Source organism: Nannospalax galili, unplaced genomic scaffold (assembly GCF_000622305.1).
Source record: "Nannospalax galili isolate Female #2095 unplaced genomic scaffold, S.galili_v1.0 scaffold1631, whole genome shotgun sequence".
NCBI lineage: Eukaryota > Metazoa > Chordata > Mammalia > Rodentia > Spalacidae > Nannospalax > Nannospalax galili.
Window position 1 is genome coordinate 1,251,552 of NW_008329035.1, and position 19,998 is coordinate 1,271,549.

General features: G+C 41.3%; 1 protein-coding gene and 1 pseudogene across 2 annotated transcripts in view; one reads left to right on the top strand and one right to left on the bottom strand.

Annotated features, from left to right (window-relative positions):
* Nucleotides 1-11,808, bottom strand: part of Abhd18 (abhydrolase domain containing 18) — a gene marked incomplete at its 5' end in the record, with an annotated part of 30,102 nt that extends 18,294 nt beyond the window's left edge. For both annotated transcript variants that reach the window (XM_029562068.1, XM_017797369.2), the window contains 1 exon segment: nucleotides 11,708-11,808. In XM_029562068.1, the coding sequence (XP_029417928.1) occupies nucleotides 11,708-11,808 (101 nt within the window).
* A 1,722-nt stretch (nucleotides 11,809-13,530) lies between these two features.
* LOC103731890 lies at nucleotides 13,531-19,286 on the top strand (annotated as a pseudogene).
* Nucleotides 19,287-19,998: the final 712 nt, after the last annotated feature.

The window sequence follows — 19,998 nt, forward strand, 5'->3', positions numbered from 1 at the left end:
CTCCTTCCTTCCCTCCCTCTTTCTCTCTCTCTTTCTCTCTTTCATTCATTCTTTCTTCACTATGATTTCTTTTTTTGTTATTGTTTTTGGAGACAGGATCCCATTGTGTAGCTCTGGCTATCCTGTAACTTGCTATGTAGACCAGGCTGGCTTCGAACTCACAGAGATCCACCTGCCTCTGCCTCCGAAGTGCAGAGATCAAAGGTGTGCACCATCACACTCAGCTATGACTTCTTTTTAAAAAATTCTTGTAAAAAATACATACAACAACATTTATCATTTTAATTTAAGTGTGCAATTCAGTGGTATTAAATACATTTGCATTTTTGTGGAACCACCTATTATTGATCATCAGAAAATTTTCATCTTCCTAAACTAATCTACTTTGCTTTTCAATTTCCTTAGCAGTTGGCAGAAGAAACCTCTCCTCCCTTAAGTTGCTTCTGTCAGGTATTTTAACAGAGATAAGAAAGCCACACAGAAACTACATTACATTCTACTAAAGCTTTGCATATGGAGTCTTGTCAGCTACATGAAAGGGAAAAGTATTCTACCCATGACACAGAAGTAGGACAGAAACAACAGGTAAGATGAGCTGGGCATGATGGTACACACTTGAATCACAGTTCTCAGGAGGCAGAGGCAGGAGGATTTCTATGAGTTCCAAGCCAATCACAGCTGCATAGTGAAACTGTTTTTAGAAAAAGATGAGATAAGGAATATCTTCTTGCTTCCAAAATTTCTTGAGGAAGACAGAAAGAACACATAGATTGGCTGAGGAAGTTCACAAGGTTTGTTTCCCCATAGAGGGAAAACAAAAGAAGAACATTTAAAGGGATACTAAGCATGATGTCCTTTGCCAATTCAACTCTAAGCAGTAAGAACTTAGCTATGATTGCACCCAGGAACTCAAAGCAGAAGTGGCTACCTGCATAAGACAGGGCCCATAAACATTCCAGCCTAGATGGAGAAAGGGCTCATAAGGCCCTATCCCTCCAGAGGAGCCACAGACAGTTAAAGGTAGAAAAGGGAGGCAGAGTCATAGTCCTCAGTGAAGTAGTCACTGGTACATTTCCCCGTCTCAAGCAATACCCTCCCCATGCTTATGTAGGCAACCCTAATTAAATGCAGCGGGATACACACACACACACACACACACACACACACACACACACACACCACTGAAAATAGAAGGGAAACTTAGGAAGAAGGGATTTAGTGAGATGGAGAAGGGCATAAGAAAATAATGGGTGCTGGAACATTGCAAAAAATATTATGTATATGTATGAAATTAAAAAAATTAAAAAAAAAGAAATTAGCTATGATAACACAAATGGGACGGAAACAACAAATGGACATTAACCATGCCAAACTTTTAGCATATTTTGGATATGAATAATTTTTAATAAGGAGCTAAACATCAGTTGCTGAATGAGCTTTATATACTAAGGTGAACAGAAAAGGCTTCTAATTCAAGAGCTAGAGTAGCAGCCAAATACAGATATGGAATATGGCTGCAGCAAAGGCAGATGCTATTTTGGTTTTTAGTACAACCACAAGAGACTGTAGACTGTGCAGAGGCTACTGTGGCAGAAGTGAAGGCAATTACATGAACGACTTATTGAATGTGGTATGGTATAGTCTTCAAACTAAAACTAGGGGATCGTTCCCCACAGAAATTAAAGGAGGGGGCTGGGGATATAGCTAAGCAAGCAGAGCACCTGCCTAGCATTTGCAAGGCCTTAGGCTCAATCTGAAGTACCACAGAAATAAAACACAGCAAAATTATATATATATATAGGCAATTACATGAACGACTTATTGAATGTGGTATGGTATAGTCTTCAAACTAAAACTAGGGGATCGTTCCCCACAGAAATTAAAGGAGGGGGCTGGGGATATAGCTAAGCAAGCAGAGCACCTGCCTAGCATTTGCAAGGCCTTAGGCTCAATCTGAAGTACCACAGAAATAAAACACAGCAAAATTATATATATATATATATATCAGTTAAGAGCATTTGCTGCCCTTGAAAGGACTTAAGTTCAGTTTCCAGCACCCCCATAGGGCAGCTCACAACTGCCTATATCTTCAGCTGTAGGGAGTCAGATGTCCCCTTCTGGCCTCTGAAGACACCTGTACACACACACGGCATACACTCACATACACATACATTTTTTTTTTTTTAATTTCTTTTTAAGACAAGGTTCCCTGTAGCTCCAGCTGGCCTGGAGCTCACTATATAGACCAGTGCTGGGGTTTAAGGCATGCACTAGCATGCCCAGCCACATAAATTTTTTAAAAACTTTTTAAAGAAGAAGAAAAAAAAGAAAGAAAGAAATTGAACAATTGGATTGGGGATATAGCTTGGTGGTAGGGCATTTGCTTCCCTAGCATGTACAAGGCCCTAGGTTCAATAACCCTCAGTACTGTAAACAAACCAATAAATTACCATCAACATAGGGAGAGCAGGCTTCCTAGTGTGGGCATTTATGTTTAGAATCAAATTTGCAATGGGGTGGGTGAAGGCAGCTCTCCTGCCTCTTAGCCATCTGTATCTAGTAAAAGTAAACTTTATCAGATGACATACACATCTTACATACTAAGAAACCAAAGTCAACCTCACTGTTCAGGAGAAATAAAACTTCACATAACAAAGAAACCCAAGCCAAACATCTATATGAAGCAAACCAATTCTTATATTAATCAACAACTAAGAGCTTTATACTTAAAGAAAAAAGTGCATGTGGAGTGGTAAAAATGAATAAACAGAAACAACTTGACATCTGCATGTTGAACATAAGACAGAACAAAAGAACTTTTTAAATATACCATTACGATGATAGTTCTATAGCCTGGAAGTTACTAAAAATTATTAAACTATACAGTTAAAATAGAGGCTGGGTATGGTGACAGAGGCCTTTAATCTCAGCACTGAGAAAGCAAAAGCAAGACGATCTCTGTGAATTTAAGGCCAACTTGATCTATATAGCAAGTTCCAGGTCAGTCAAGGCTATATAGTGAGACATCTGACAAAAAAAAAAAAGTGAAAAACTGAAAAAAAAAAAAAAAAAAAAACACAAAAAAAACCAAAAACCAACCATAGTTTTAACATATATCTCAAATTATATAACTAAAAATATCTGAATTCTTCTAATTTTTATCCCTACAAAAAATGGAAAACTCCCTAATTCATAAACAATAATAGTTTTTACAAGGGGAAAAAAAAGAGGGACTGGAAGATGGCTCAGCAGTTAACAGCACTGACTGCACTTGCAGAGGACTTGGGTTTGAGTCCCAGCACGCACATGGTGGCTAGCAACTATCTGTAACTCCAGTTACAGGGGGATCTGATGCCCTCTCCCATGTGCACTAACACACATGCAGGCAACATATTCATACATATAAAAAATAAATTTTTAAAAAATTAAAAATTTGGGGCTGGAGAGATGGCTCAGTGGTTAAGAACACTGACTGTTCTTGCAGAAGACCCAGATTTGAATCCCAGCACCCACATGGTAGCTAAGAACTGTCTGTAACTCCAGTTCCAGAGGATCTGACAGCCTCTTCTGTCCTCTGTGAGCATTGCATGACACAGGTGCACTTATTTACATGCAGGCATAACACTCATATACATAAAATAAAAATAATAAATAAAATATAAAAAAATTAAAAAAAAAAAAAACTGTCCTAGAGTGTTGGTAAGATGGCTTAGCTGTTAAAGGTGCTTGCTGCCAAGCCTGAGGAGCCCTGGAACCACAAACAAATAAATGTAAAAAAAAAAAGTCCTGGAAAAATAGGATAGAAAGCTTTTTATCTGCTCTTTTTTCATTTAAAAATTCTCTCATCTTCTGTTGGATTATTTTTTCTTATTCATTTATTTGAGACCTGATCATACTAAATAGCCTAGTTTGGCCTCGAGCTTGCAATCCTTTTGCCTCCACCTCTTACATGTTGGGATTTAAGCTGGTATGGTAGTGTATGTTGGAATCTAGGCTCTTAGAGGGAAGAGGCAGGAGAATGTGGCAAGTTCAAGGCCAGCTTGGTCCACACAAGAAGCTCCAAGTTATCTAGGGCTACATAGCAAGGCCCCATCTCTACACAAAACCAAAAACTACACATTGGGAATACAGGTACACATCACTATGTCCAGCTAGTTGGGTATGTTTTATTCTATTTATCGCTCTTTTTTTTTTTTTTTTTTTGGTCTTTTTGAAGCAGGGTCTCCCTGTAGCCCCAGCTGGCCTGGATTCACTATGGAGACCAGGCAGGCCTCCAACTCACAGAGATCCGCCTGCCTCTGCCTCCCGAGTGCTGGGATTAAAGGTGTGTGCTACCACACCTGGCTATTGATCTTTTTTTAAAAAAAATTTTTTTTTATTATATTTATTTTATGTGTATGAATATATTGTCTGCATTTGTGTAAGTGTACCTGTGTTATGAAATGCCTGTGGAGGTTAGAAGATGGCATCAGATTCTCCTGGAACTGGAGTTATCGATGATTGTTAGCTACCATGTGAGTGCTGGGAACCGAACCCAGGTCCTCTGCAAGAGCAACATTGCTCTTAACCACTGAGCCATCTCTCCAGTCCCGTCTCTTCTTTTTTTATTTTAAAGTATTTTTATTTATGTATGCCTGCTTGTCTCTTATGTGCAGCATGTGTGTGTGCAGTGCCCACAGGGGACAGAAGAGGGCATTGGATCCCCTGGAAAGGGAGTAATAGTTGATTGTGAGCTGCTGAGTATCTGATATAGGTTCTGGAAACCAAACACAGGTCTTCTGCAAGAGCATTAAGTGCTCAACCACAGCCATCTCTCATTCTTTCTCAATCTCTCTCTCTCTCTCTCTCTCTCTCTCTCTGTCTCTGTCTCTCTCTTGCTGTCTCTCTCTCACTCTCGCTCTCTCTCAGTAGCTGCTCTAGGATTTACCACATGCATTTTAACTTATTAGAATTTGTATTGTTCAGATTAACTTTGGCCAAATAATGAATGTAAGGGTTTAAAGAAAAAGGTCAAAGAATTCTAAGGCATACGAGACAAATTCAAAGAGAAACTATTAAGACTCTAAAGGTATAGAGAAATAATCTATTAGCTCTAACATCTTCCTAATAGAAATCTCAGAATAAGAAAGACAAAAGATGATGGGGCTGGAGAGATGGTTCAGTGGTTAAGAGTACTGATTGCTCTTGCAGAGATCCTGAGTTTGATTTCCAGCACCCACATGGTAGCTAACAACCATTTGTAGCTCCAGTTCCAGGGGATCTGACTCCTTCTCCTGACCTCCACAGGCACTGCATGACATGGGTGCACTGACCTACATGCAAGCAATATACTCATACACATAAAATAAAAATAATAAATTATTATTATTTTTTAAATCATTATTTTTTTAATTTTTAATAACTACATGATTAGAAGAAGCATTTCACTACAGATTTAACATACTCAGTAACACACCCCAGAGCAAGAGTACATCTCTTTCACAAGTGGGTGCAAGTTTCTAGGTTTTTTTTAAAGATTGGAATTGAATGTTTTTTCTTCCTTTTTTGACTTTTTAAGATACAATCTCACTATGTTATCCAGGTTTACCTGGAACTCACCCTGTAGCCCAAACTGGCTTTGAAATCGTATCCTCCTGCCTCTGCCTCCCACATGCTGGGATTACTGGTATATTCCACCACACCTGGCTTTGAAATTCATGTTTTAAATAAAATTTGAATATTAAATAATTTAAGGTTGCTTAAATTAATGCTGTCTTTACAAATATTCTAATTTGGGGCTGAAGAGATGGCTCCACAGTTAAGAACACTGGCTGCTCTTGCAGAGGACCTGGGTTTGATTCTCAGCACCCACAATACAGCTAACAATGGTCCATAACTCCAGTTCTGGGGGATCTGATGCCTTTTTCTGACCTCCGTGGGCACTACACAGGTGCACTTACATACATGCAGGCAATACACTCATACATCTTAAATAAAAATAGTAAATAAAATATTATTCTAATTCATGTATAATATTGACAAAAACATCTGCTGCAATGTGAGCATCCATAAAACTTATGACAATGCATGCATTACTTCACATCACACAGGGAGATGCACACTCTGTGATCCACACTCTATCACTACAGATAGATGATAATATAATCTTAAACCAGTAAAGAAAGAAAAAGAATGCTGGAAGTCCCTTACTTTATTTGTCTGGTCTACTTTTTCTCTGTCACAGTAAGAGCAGAACCTCAAAGAGACAGAATCATGAGTAATAAACCAACTTAAGGTAAGAAAACTGTCAGATAAGAGATATGTAAGGAAATTCACTATTAGGTTGTTAAAACAGGGGGAACAATAAAATTTAAACATGTACCACTGAGAATTAGGAAATTATGTTAGAGCCACAGTAGGGAATGCCAAGCAGCCATTAAAATGACAGACTACCCGATCCTTTAGCTTTAACTATCAACACAATCTAGTAACACATGGGAAAGTCTCAATGAAGGACTGTCTATATCAAGTTGGCCTGTGTCTATGTCTAAGGGGTATCATCTTGATTACATTAATTGAAGTGGGAAGGCCTGCCTATTGTGGGCAGTATCACTATCACTCCTTGGATTTGGGGTCTAGACTGTGTAAGTGTAGAAAGGGTGCAAAGAAAAGTAAGCAAGCATGCATTCATTTCTCTCTGCTCTTGACTGCAGATGTGACCAGGGGCTTTGAGTTCTTGTCTTGACTTTCCCAGCAATGATGAACTACAATCTGGAATTGTAATCTAGATTTTCTCCCCAAATTTCTTTTGTCAAAGTATTTTATCCAAGCAACAGAAATGAAATCAGGACAATACTTATTCACTGATTAGTTATGCCAAAAAAGGAGAAAATAAGTACTCTTGTATGTGAACACATAGGAAAAAAGATGATTGTATATACCTAAAACAGCTGTTTTCACTTCTTCTTGGAATTATCAATATTTTTTTCTTTCTCTTATTTGTATTTTGTTATGTCTTAATGCAATACTGTAAGTTATCAAAAACAATCACATGGGGAAAAGAAAACAAATGTCAACATGTATCACTTGGCAATTTCTAGTCCTCAAAATAATGCTTTAAGATTACACCTGCAGGGAGTGGAGAGACGGCTCAGTGGTTAAGAACACTGACTATTCTTGCAGAAGACCCAGGTTCGAATCCCAGCACCCACATGGCAGCTAACAACTGTCTGTAACTCCAGTCCCAGGGGATCTGACCTCCATGGGCACTGCACAACACAGGTGCACTTACCTACATGTAGGCAATACATGCATACAAATAAAATAAAAATAATTCTTAAAAAAGTAAAAAAAAAAAAAGATTACACCTGCAAACCAGGTATGCAGGCACATGCCTATAATCCTAGCACCTGGAAGACTGAGGCAGGAGACTTGAGAATTTTGAGGTTAGCCTGGGCTACATAGTGAGACTATATCTTCAACAGATTTTTTTTTTGTCTTTTTGAAACAGGGTCTCCCTGTAGCCCCAGCTACTATGTAGACCAGGCTGGCCTTGAACCCACAGAGATCCACCTGCCTCTGCCTCCTGAGTGCTGGGATTAAAGGCGTGCACCACCACGCCCGGTGCTTAACAGATTTTTTTAAAAAGATTAAAAAAATGTTACTGCAGAGATAAAAATTAGTTTTCCTATTCTTGTTCTTTTCATCAACTAGATAGAGCTTCCTTAACTCGAAGTAAATGTTGAATTATATTATTTCTTAGACTAAGTCAAGGACACAGTCTCTTCTTCCAGCATGCTAACCACATGCTTTATTACTCAACTATACCTCCAGCCCTTCCTCTTCTCTTTATACCTACAGGATTTTCCAGCCAAGGCTAAGAATCTACAAGAGCAGACAGATCTAAGGTATGAATGATGGTGTATAGAAACCTGAAATTTCTTTCCCTTCTATGTTCTTTAGTATACAAGCTAAAGAGCTACAAGTTTACTTAAGGCGTTCCCTGCGCCCCATTTTTTATTATTTTTATTTTATGTGTATGAGCGTATGAGAGTATTGCCTGCATGTAAGTGAGTGCATCTGTGTCGTGCAATGCCACAGAGGTCAGCAGAGAGTTTCAGATTCCCCTGGAACTGGAGTTAAGGATGGTTTGTAGCCGCCATGTGGGTGCTGGGAATTGAACTAGGGTCCTCTACAAGACAGTCAGTGCTCTTAACCGCTGAGCCATCTCTTCAGCCCTTAAGGTGTTTTTTTATGTATATGAGAGTAATGCCTGCATATGCGTAAGTGCACCCATGTCATGCAATGCCTGCTGATGTCAGAAGAGGGCATTGGATCCCCTGTAGCTGGAGTTAGGATGGTTGTTAGCCATATGAATGCTGGAAATTGAATCTGGGTCCTCTGCAAGAGCAGTCAGTACTCTTAACTGCTGAGCCATCTCTCCAACCCCTGACTTAAAGCTTTTTTTTTTTTTTTGGTCTTTTTGAGACGGGTCTCCCTGTAGCCCCAGCTGGCCTGGAACTCACTATGTAGACCAGGCAGGCCTTGAACTCAGAGATTCACCTGTCTCTGCCTCCCAAGTGCTTGGATTAAAGGTGTGTGCCACCATACCTGGCTGACTTAAGTCTTTTTATAGTCACTGCATATGATTCTGATTCCTCATTTTGCTTAGTCCTTTTTAATAACTATGAGATAAGCATTGTTATTCCTACTTCATAACATGGTTCAGAGAGCCAGTTAGTAATGGAGCCAGGATTTGATATGGACCTGTTTAGTGCCAAAGTCCTGGTTCTTTGGACTGCATGATACTTCTTGCATTTTATTCTGAAGTTATTAAAAGAAAAAAAAAATACCCTAAGCTTTTAAATAATACCTCAGAACAAAGAAATAATACTGACTACAACAGTCAAAAAGTGCACTTATGTTAGTTCTCATTTTATAGGTTAATTTGGGCTATGAATTTGGGCTATGAATTTACTTGAATTTTGTCAGGGACCCAATGCAGTCACACAGCTTAAGCAGGCTCCATTATAGAATATTCCTTTGTCACTAAAGGATCTTCAGGCATATACACATTTAAATCACTGCTACTGCAAACAAAAATCTGTTTTGAGATAGGATCTCACTCTTTAGTATGGGCTGGCCTGAACTCACTTTATTAGTCTAGGCTGGCCTTGAACTTGCAGCAAACCTCTTGCCTCAGCCTCCTGAATGCTAAGATTATGAGTCAACACACTTGGTTTACAAACAAAAATCTTAAATGATAAACCATGCATCAGAAGGAGAAAATAATTTATCAATAATGTAGAAAAAAGTATATTGTACACTTAAAATCTTTATTTATCATCTATGTTATATGTATGAGTGTTTTGCCTGCATGTGTGTAAGTGCACCCATGTCGTGCAAAGTCCATGGAGGCCAGAAGAGGGTGTCAGATCTCCTGGAATTGGAGTTACGGACAGTTGTTAGCTGTTATGTGGGTGCTGGGAATCAAACCTGGGTCCTCTGGAGGAGCAGCCAGTGCTCTGAACCAGTGAGTCATTTCTCCAGTCCCCTATTGTACATTTTAAATAAACAAAATTAGGTAAAGCACAAAATAGAAAACCAGAGAAAGACCTAGTTTAAATACTGATTTATAATTTAAGTAACTTTAAAAACCCATTTATGAGAATGGAGGATGGGGAGATGGCTCAGTGGGAGGACTTGAGTTTGGATTCCCAGCACCCATATAACTTAAGTCAGGTGCAGCTCTGTGTACTTATAACCTCAACTGAGGGAGCAGAGACAGGAGGATCACTGGGGATTACATCTTGCCACCTGCCAGATGATCCAAAACTGAGTTCAGTAAGAGACCCTATCTCAAAAAAAAATTATGTGCAGAGCAATACGGGAAGATACCCAGCATCCACCTCTGGTCTCCACACATACAAACAAGTACACTCACACCAGAGAATGGGTTATAATACACCTCTACTACCTGTGATGAAAGTTTCAACCAAGCAAAGTCAGGAGTAGTGGTGCAAGCACCTGCAGGTCAAAGTAGTAGGATTATGAATTCCAGGCTGGTCAGGACCACAGAGCAAGACCCAGTCACAAACAAACAAACAAACAAACAAACAAACAAACAAACAATCCAAAAAGTCAAGTGTCAACTATGAAGGGCATTTTAGAATACTGATGTACTAATTACAAATCACCCTGAGCAGCTTTGCCAAGGAAAACCTATGTCAGCTACATAGTCTAAATTACTCATGTTCTTTTATTTCTTCACTCAAAGCCTTTTCTTCCTATTATAGAAGTATATGCACACTATAGAAATTTAGGCATGTGCTCTACCAATGAGCTACATATAGCCAGAGTTGTAGGAAATTTAAAAATGAAAAATTATTTTTGGTTTTGGTTTGAGACAGGGTCTCCCTGTAGCCCTACTAGGCCTGGAACTCACTATGTAGACCTCACTGACCTTGATCGCACAGAGATCTGCCTGCCTCTGCCTTCTGAGTGCTGGGATTAAAGGCATACACCACCATAGCTGTCCTTAAAACTGAAATTATAATTTATTCATTGTGTGTGTGTGTGGGGGGGTTATATTGGTGGTGGTCAGAGGACAACTTTTGGGAGTTCTCTCTACCATGTAGGTCCTGGGAATTGAATTCAAGTCACCAGGCTTGGCAACCATGTATTAGTCAGGGTTCTCCAAAGAAACAGAACCAGTAGAATGAATATATATGTTTAGAGATTTATCAGCTTAGCACACAGGATAGAGTCTGAGTAGTCCAACAATGGCTGCGCCACACTGGAGAGGCTGAGAATCCGTAGTTGCTCAGTCTACAAGGCTGGAGGTCTCAGCAGTCCCAATCTGGCACTGAAGGTCTGACGAATTCCAAAAGATCAGCTAGTCTTCAGTCTACAGCAGCAAGAGGAACTCACCAGCGAGAGAGAAGGCAAGCAGCAAGAAGCCTGGTGTTCTCCTCTACCTTGGCCTTTTATACTGGCTGCCATCAGAAGGTAACACCCACATTTCGGTTGTGTCTTCCAGCTTCAGATGATCCAATCAAGAAGATCACTTTCATTTCAGTTAATCCCAGATCCAGTCAAGTTGACACCCAGGATTAGCCATCACAGGGGGTTATATTGGTGGTGGTCAGAGGACAACTTTTGGGAGTTCTCTCTTTCTACCATGTAGATCCTGGGATTGAATTTAAGTCACCAGGCTTGGCAACCAATACCTTTACCCACAAAGCCATCTCATCAGCCCCAAGAAGTAAAAATTTAAAACCCAAACTCTTCACTAAGAGATGAGCAGAGCTGGCACAGAACTACATAGCCTTTGGAAATGTTTCTATGTGACAGTGTGCATGTTTGGGGGTTAATGAAAATGAAACTATCATTTATGTTGCCTGGTTTATTTGTATGTTTTGAAAGGGTCTCGCTGTGTAGCTCAGGCTGGCTTCGAGCTCATAGAGATCCTACCCTGCCTCCCAAGTGCTGGGATTAAAGGAGTGTCCCACCACACCAGGCACTGTTGCCTTCTTAAATTCTCATATGAGGTGACCACATTTCCATGCCAGTAACAATATGCATCCTATTAGTAATTAATCACGACTATGAACCTTGAGGTAACTGCACATGCTTTGTAAGCACAAGTAGTGTTTCAGTAAGGACCTTATCCATGTGGCACTCAAGATTCTCACTATTTACCAACCTAGATTTCAGAACAGAGTCTTACCTTGCAATAACAGATTCAACTGGCATGATGCCAGGCACATAGTGGGCCATAGGAGAAACAAAGTGTCCATCTAGGATCTTACAGTCTGACTGCTCTTCAACCTAAAAGAAATGAAAATCAAGGTGTATGTAAACCAACTAACATATTAAGATATCAAGATATCACAAAATTTTCTTCTGTCCTTTTAAATTTATTTGTTTTTATTTATATGTAGATAAGTGTTTTGCCTGTATGTAAGTGCATCCATGCATGCAATGCCCATGAATGGAAGAAAAGGGTGTTCGATCCCTGGTTGGAGCCCCTGGAACTGGAGTTACAGACGACTGTTAGCTGCCAAGTGGGGGCTGGAAATAGAAGCCAGGTCCTCTGCAAGCACTGCCCTGTGCTCTTAACCTCTGAGCCATCTCTTCAGCCCCTCATGAATCTTCTTTTTCTCCTAGTAAAAAAATCCACTTGGTAACACATGGTAGTGCATGCCTCTAATCCCAGCACTTGGGAGGCAGAGGTAGGCAGATCTCTGTGAGTTTGAAGTCAGCCTGGTCTGCAAAGCAAGTTCCATAGTTCCAGACCAGCCAAGGCTATAAAATGATACCCTATCTCAAAAAAAAAAAAACAAAAACAAAACAAAACAAAAAAAACATTCCATTCCCCCTCTTCTGGAGAAACATGGGATCTTGTACATAAGCCTTGTTGCTCTTATCTACAGGAGCTCTGCCACTGCAGAATGTGAGCCACATCCTCAGCATCAAACTTTTTTTCCCTTGTGTTTACTGTTTCCTTTTAGGCCCGTTGTGCTTTTTTTTTTTCCCCATCAAAAATGTGTTTTTACTTATGACTATTTACAGCTTCGTATTCATTTAAATAATGTCATGGAACTGATACCTTCTTAAATATTTCATTCTTTTCTTTCAAACTCTTCCATTTACATTTATCTTACATGGAATTACCCATTGTACCTTTTAAAGACAGCTTCTATATATACCTATTTATCTTCCTTTTACACATATTGTCTAGTTGGGAAAATAAATAATAAATCAAATTCATACACTGGTAGGCAATATCTCAAAATAAAATACTAGTTGAGGGAATTCAGTAAGACTGGGAGTTTAGTTCAGTGATAGACTGACTACTTACGTAGCAAGCACGAGACCCTGGGTTCAATCCAATGTACCACAAAAACAGAAATAATAACATTCACAAACAGAAATCAAAAGCACAATTTACAAGCAGTAATAATTTAGCACACTCTTAAGCAGATATCAAATATGCTACAGTGGTTTTGATATCACGCTACCTTCTAATATATTAAATAAGGAGAAACAGGTTTTCTATGTACAGTAAAAGTAACTGTACTCAGATGTGGAGGCACATGTGATCATTGCTACACTTGGGAAGCTGGGGCAGGAGGCTCACAAGTTCAAAGTTAGTTTGGATTCTATAGCAAGGTCCTAGCTCAAAAAATCTAAACAAAAAAGAAAAGGTGATTTTGCTGACATTCAATACTTAAACTTCTTTTTTAAGTAGAACTTTTTTTTTTTTGTCTTTTTGAGACAGGGTCTACCTGTAGCCCCAGCTGTCCTGGAATTCACTATGTAGACCAGGCTGGCCTTGAACTCACAGAGATCTGCCTGCCTTTGCCTCCTGAGTGCTGGGATTAAAGGCATGCGCCACCACGCCTGGCTGTAGAATTTATTTTTAAGTTAAAAACAACAACAAAAAACCAATTGCAGTACATTGAGCTCCATAGAGACAAGTGCTGGGGCAAGTGAGAGCTGTATGGGCACTGGGTGACTCTGTGCCTCCCTGAGGAAAAACAACTAAACATGGGCAAAGGAGATCCTAAGAAGCCAAGAGGCAAAATGTCATCAAATACATTTGAGAGACCTGAGTGACTCCATCATAAAACTTCCATGGGATTGACCCAGTCCTGAGCCCTGTTCCAGGAAAAAAACCACACACACAAAAAAAGTATACTTGGAACAGATAGAGAACAACTCCCCCACCAACGGTCAATTAACCAGGGATAGGAAAGTACTAAAAGTGCAGATGTCTTTTCAGATTTCCTGAAGCCAGCAGTTTATGGTTTGGCACTGGGCTGTAACCAATCAGATGCTTGCCAGACTGGAGACCCCCTACTCCCCTATTTGCTGAACTTGCTGAACTACACCTATAAAAACCTCTGTCTCCCAAAGCAAGGGGTCTCACATCTGAGATCCGTTGGGTTGGTGACAGAGTGGGCCCAAACTTAAGCTTGTAACAATAAAAAACCCTGTGTGTTTGCATCAGGTTGGCTCCTTGGTGGTCTTTGGGGTCTCGTGAACTGGGCACATCTTGGGGGCTCATCTGGGATCCCCAAGACGCCCCCCAGGACCCCTGCACCGGAGGGTTCCTGGCTGGCCAGTAAGTGTCTGTTTCTAGTTGTGCTTGTCTGTGTCTGTCCTAGCTTTTGTTCTGAGCCTCGAGGCAAACTTGTGAACAGTGTGATCAGGAGCAGTTGGAGCGGACGCGCTGGATGACCATGACCACAGAGGTCTGGAAGACGTTCCAGACCCCGGCAGAGGGGACGGAGGGCCCTGGACTCTGTTGATTTCTGTGAAAGGACAAGGCGGGTCACTCCCGCGGCACAGCAGTTTGCCGCTGTCCTACTTTCAGTTTTTCTTCTGCATGAGCGGGGGAATTTGCTATGTGGCCTTCTATGTGTCTTTCTGGCTCTCTGTTTTGTCTTTGGTTATCTATTTCTCTGTGACTGAGGTGGACACAATGGGACAGATTCCCTCTACACACCTGGACCTGGTTCTTGCACATTTTGGAGAGGTTAAGACTCAAGCCCATAACCTCTCTGTTGTTGTCAGGAAGAATAAACTACTTTCTGCAGGTCTGAATGGCCCACTTTCAACATGGGATGGCCCTTGGAGGGGACCTTTGATCCCACTGTCATTAACGCACTTGAGAAAATTATTCTTCAACCACATGTGGGATGCTTGGATCAAATATCATACCTAGTGGTCTGGGGAGATGTAGTTAATAACCCCTCCTCCTTGTGTCAAGTCTTTTCTTCCTTTACAGAAAACTGAGGTGCTGACAGCTGCAGAACAACCCAGAAAGCACCTAAGCCTGAAACCAAACCATCAGTACTGTCACTGTACCCTGCCTTACAGGGCAGCACAGAAGAAGATCTAATTTTTCCTCTCCCTCCTTATCCACCTCCTCCACAGGAGGTACACCCTCCGGAACCAGCACCCCTGGTGCCAGATTCTTCACAGGCACAGGGGGGACCGGCTCAGGGGACTAGGAGTGGAAGGGCAGCAACACTGGAGGGTCCAGACTCTACTATTCTACTCCTCAGAGTCGCCAGCCCCACAGATGAGGCTGGTACCCAGCTCCATCACTATTGGCCATTCACCACTAGTGACCTTTACAACTGGAGGACCCAGAATGCTCCCTTTTCTAAAAATCCTAAGGAGCTTATTAATTTATTAGAAACTGTCTTATTCACACACCAACCCACTTGGGATGACTGTCATCAATTATTACAGGTCCTGTTTACCACAGAGGAAAGGGAATGTATCCAAACAGAAGCCAGGAAATTAATTCCCAGCAATACTGGTGTCCCTCCTACTGACCCGACACTGATTGATGCTGCCTATCCACTGACCTGGACTGATTGAGATTATAATACTGCAGAAGGTCAGGAGAGGCTTCTGGTTTACTGCCAGGCTCTGTTGGCAGGTCTCAAAGCAGCTGCCCATAGGCCAACTAATTTGGCAAAGGTATACAATATTAGTCAGGAACTAAATGAAAGCCCAGCTGCATTCTTGGAGTGAACAATGGATGCCTTCCGCAGGTACACTCCATTAGACGCAGCGGCCAAAAATAATTTAGCGGCAGTGGCCATGGCTTTTATTAACCAGTCGGCTCTGGATATTAAAAAAAAGCTCCAAAAAGTAGAGAGACTGGGTAAAAAGAGCTTAAAGGATTTAATAACTGTGGCCGAAAAAGTGTATAATAATAGGAATAGTACAGAAAAAAAACAGATAAAGGCAGAAAGGAGGCAGAACAAGGACCTGGCAAGGATCCTGCTGGCTGTCACTGCAGATCCAGAGGACCCGCGGAGGCGTCTGAGACCCGATAGCGTCGGGGAAAGGAGTCTCTTGCAGTATATGGATGACATACTTGTAGCGGCAGACAGCCAAGAGGCTTGCATGGACGGCACAGAATGCCTGTTGCAGATGTTGGGAAGCCTGGGCTATCAGGCCTCTGCTAAAAAGGCCCAAATATGCAAACAACAGGTCCAATACTTGGGCTATATACTCAAAGAAGCTCTACTGGTAAAAGATGCTGACAAACTGACTTTGGGCCAGAAGGTGACCATCACACACCACATGCAATTAAAGGAGTTTTAAAGCAGCCCCCAGACAGATGGCTAAGTAACGCTTGTATAACTCATTATCAGGCATTACTTCTTAATCCTGCTAGAATCACCTTTCAGGTATCAGTTGCCCTGAATCTAGCCACACTCTTGCTGGACCCAGACTTGGATGCCCCCCTGTATGACTGTGCCGGAATCCTGGCCCATGTCCATGGTACCCGATCAGATTAGAGAGATACCCCGTTATCTGATGCTGAAGTAACCTGGTTCACTGACGGGAGCAGCTTTGTCCAGGACGGCAAGAGATATGCAGGGGCAGCTGTAGTATCATTAACTGGCATCATTTGGGCAGAGCCTCTGCCCACTGGCACTTTGGCCCAAAAGGCTAAACTTATTGCCCTAAGGTGTTGATATTAGAAAAGGACAAAAAGCTTAATGTGTATACAGACAGCCGATATGCCTTTTCCAGTGCACATGTTCATGGGGCAATATATCGGGAACGGGGCTTATTAATGGCAGAGAGAAAGATTATCAAAAATAATAAAAAAAAATCCTAACATTGTTAAAGGCTCTCTGGCTGCCAAAGAAATTGGCAATTATCCACTGCCCAGGTCATCAAAAAGGGGACGATCCAATTTCCCAAGGAAACAATCAAGTGGATCAGGTGGCTAAATAAGCTGCCCTCCAAATTAACTCAACCTTGGTCACCAGCTAATTGACCCAGGTGACCCAAACTTCCCCGAAAAGCCCAAATACACTGGGGAGGACCTGAAATGGATAAAGGGACTGCCGAGGACCCAATGCCTGGAAGGAAGGTGGAGGTCAGCAGAAGAAAAGCTGATCTGGAAAAATTAGGAAAACAAATGTTGACAAAAATACACCGTTCTTCCCACATGGGCATCAAGAGGATGCAGGACTTAATTTGGCATGCCAAAGTAAAAATCAAGGACTCTAATTTAAAGATTAAAGACATTGTCAATGGCTGTAAAGCTTGCCAACTCACTAACGTGGTGCCAAATATTAAAAACTCAGGAATCACACTTCAAGGGAGAAAATCCAGAGCCTATTGAAAAAACGGATTTCACTGAAGTAAAACCTGGCAGGTACAGATACCGTTATTTGCTAGTCTTTGTAGATACTTTTTCAGGATGGATTGAAGCCTTCCATAATAAACATGAAATGGCTCAAATGGCGGCAAAGAAACTGTTGGAAGACATCCTCCCCAGGTACAGATTTCTACAGATGATAGGGTCAGATAATGGACCAGCTTTTGTGTCCAAGGTAAGTCAGAGTCTCGCCACAGTTCTGGGGATTGACTGGAAACTACATTGTGCTTAAAGACCTCAGAGTTCAGGACAGGTAGAGAGAATGAATAGAACTCTGAAAGAGACCTTAACTAAATTGACCTTAGAGACTGGTGGTGACTGGGTGACTCTCCTTCCATTCGCACTCTATTGACTGTGGAACTCCCCTTACCAGATGAGATTAACTCCCTTTGAGACCATGTTTGAAATGCCCCCTCCCATTATCCCTAACCTCCGCCCCAGAGTTCAGGACAGGTGGAGAGAATGAATAGAATTCTGAAAGAGACCTTAACTAAATTGACCTTAGAGACTGGTGGTGACTGGGTGACTCTCCTTCCATTCGCACTCTATTGACTGTGGAACTCCCCTTACCAGATGAGATTAACTCCCTTTGAGACCATGTTTGAAATGCCCCCTCCCATTATCCCTAACCTCCTTGGCAGAAATGGTTCTGCAGAACCGGAGAGGCTTAGATCTGTTGTTCTTGCAGCAGGAAGGCCTCTGTGCTGCCCTTAAAAAATTGTTGTTTTTATGTAAATCATGCTGGGGTCGTCAAAAAAATCCCTGGCCAAGGTTAGAGAAAGTCTGGCTTGAAGAGAGAACAAATACAGGGCTAAACAAGGATGGTTTGAATCCTGGTTCAATAGCTCCCCTTGGTTGACCACTTTGATTTCAACCTTACTCGGACCCCTCCTCATTCTGATTATGCTCTTGACTTTTGGACCTTACATTTTAAATAAATTGGTAGCTTTTATAAAATAGCAGCTGGGAGCTATACAGCTAATGGTAATGCAAACCCACTATCAGTCCCTCCAGAGTCTGGGTAATAAAAAACATGAGATGAGGGGGCACCCATGATTGGCCCCCCAAGATACTAGTCAGAGGGGGGAGTGAGAGACCTGAGTGACTCCATCTTGGATAAAACCTCCATGGGACTGACCCAGCCCTGAGCCCTGTTCTAGAAAAAACCACACACACACAAAAAGTATACTTGGAACAGATAGAGAACAACTCCCCCTCCAGTGGTCAATTAACCAGGGACAGGAAAGTGCTAAAAGTCCAGGTGTCTTTTCAGATTTCCTGAAGCCAGCAGTTTATGGTTTGGCACTGGGCTGCAACCAATCAGACGCTTGCCAGGCTGGAGACCCCCTACTCCCCTACTTGCTGAACTTGTTGAACTACACCTATAAAAACCTCTGTCTCCCAAAGCAAGGGGTCTCATATCTGAGATCTGCTGGGTCGGTAACAGAGTGGGCCCAAGCTTAAGCTTGTAATAATAAAAAACCCTTGTGTGTTTGCATCAGGTCGGCTCCTAGGTGGTCTTTGGGGTCTTGCGAACTGGGTACAACACATTCTTTATGCAAACTTGCTGGGAGGAGCACAAGAAGAAGCACCCTGATGTTTCCATCAACTTCTCAGAGTTTTCCAAGAAGTGCTCAGAGAGGTAGAAGACCATGTCTGCCAAAGAAAAAGGAAAGTTTTAAGACATGGCAAGTGTGGACAGGCTTGTTATGAAAGAGAAATGAAAACCTCTACCACTCCCAAAGGGGAAACAAAAGATATTCAAAGATCCCAATGCACCCAAGAGGCCTCCTTAGGCTTTCTTCTTGTTCTGTTCTGAGTATCACCCCCAAATTAAAGGAGAGCATCCCGGCTTATCTATTGGTGATGTTGCAAAGAAACTGGGAGAGATATGGAACAACACTGCTGCAGATGACAAGCAGCCTTATAGGAAAAAGGCCACTGAGCTGAAGGCGAAATATGAAAAGGATATTGCTGCCCACAGAGCTAAAGTAAAACCTGATGTTGTGAAAAAGGGCCTTGTCAAGGTTGAAAAGAGCAAGAAAAAGAAGGAAGAGGAGGAAGATGAAGAAGACGAAGATGAGAAGATGATTATGATGAATACGTTTGTTCTAGCAAAGTTTTTTTTCTTGTCTATAAAGCATTTAACGCTCCCCCTCCCCGTACACAACTCACTCCTTTTAAAGAAAATAGAAATTTAAGGCTGTGTAGTATTTGTTTTTAAACTGTACATTTTAAAAAATATATATAGTTAACACACTACCAAATATATCTTTAGATAGCCCTGTCCTGGTGGTATTTTCAATAGCCACTAACCTTGCCTGGTACAGTACAGGGGCTGTAAACTGGCATGGGAATTTAAAGTGGGTTTTTGTTGGTGCACAGCACAGATTAGTTATATGTGGGGATGGTAGTTTTTTTCATCTTCAGTTGTCTCCAATGCAGCCTATACGAAAATAATTGTTCTGTTAACTGAATACCACTCTGTAAAGGCCAAAAAAAAAAAAAAAAAAAAAAATGCAGCTGTTTTGTTGACATTCTGAATGCTTCTAAGTAAATACAAAAATTTTAATTACCCCCCCCCACCTATTTCAGGTCAAAAGTTAAAATCAAAGTAATAGAAAAGTATCACATATTTTCACTACAGTACCCCATCCGTATCAGTGGCATGAGTTGTATACATCCCCTCTAGAACTTTTTATTTTGGTCTGTATACATTAGTAAGCTGCCTTCCTTCCTTCCTTCCTTCCTTCCTTCCTTCCTTCCTTCCTTCCTTCCTTCCTTCCTTCCTTCCTTCCTTCCTTCCTTTCTTTCTT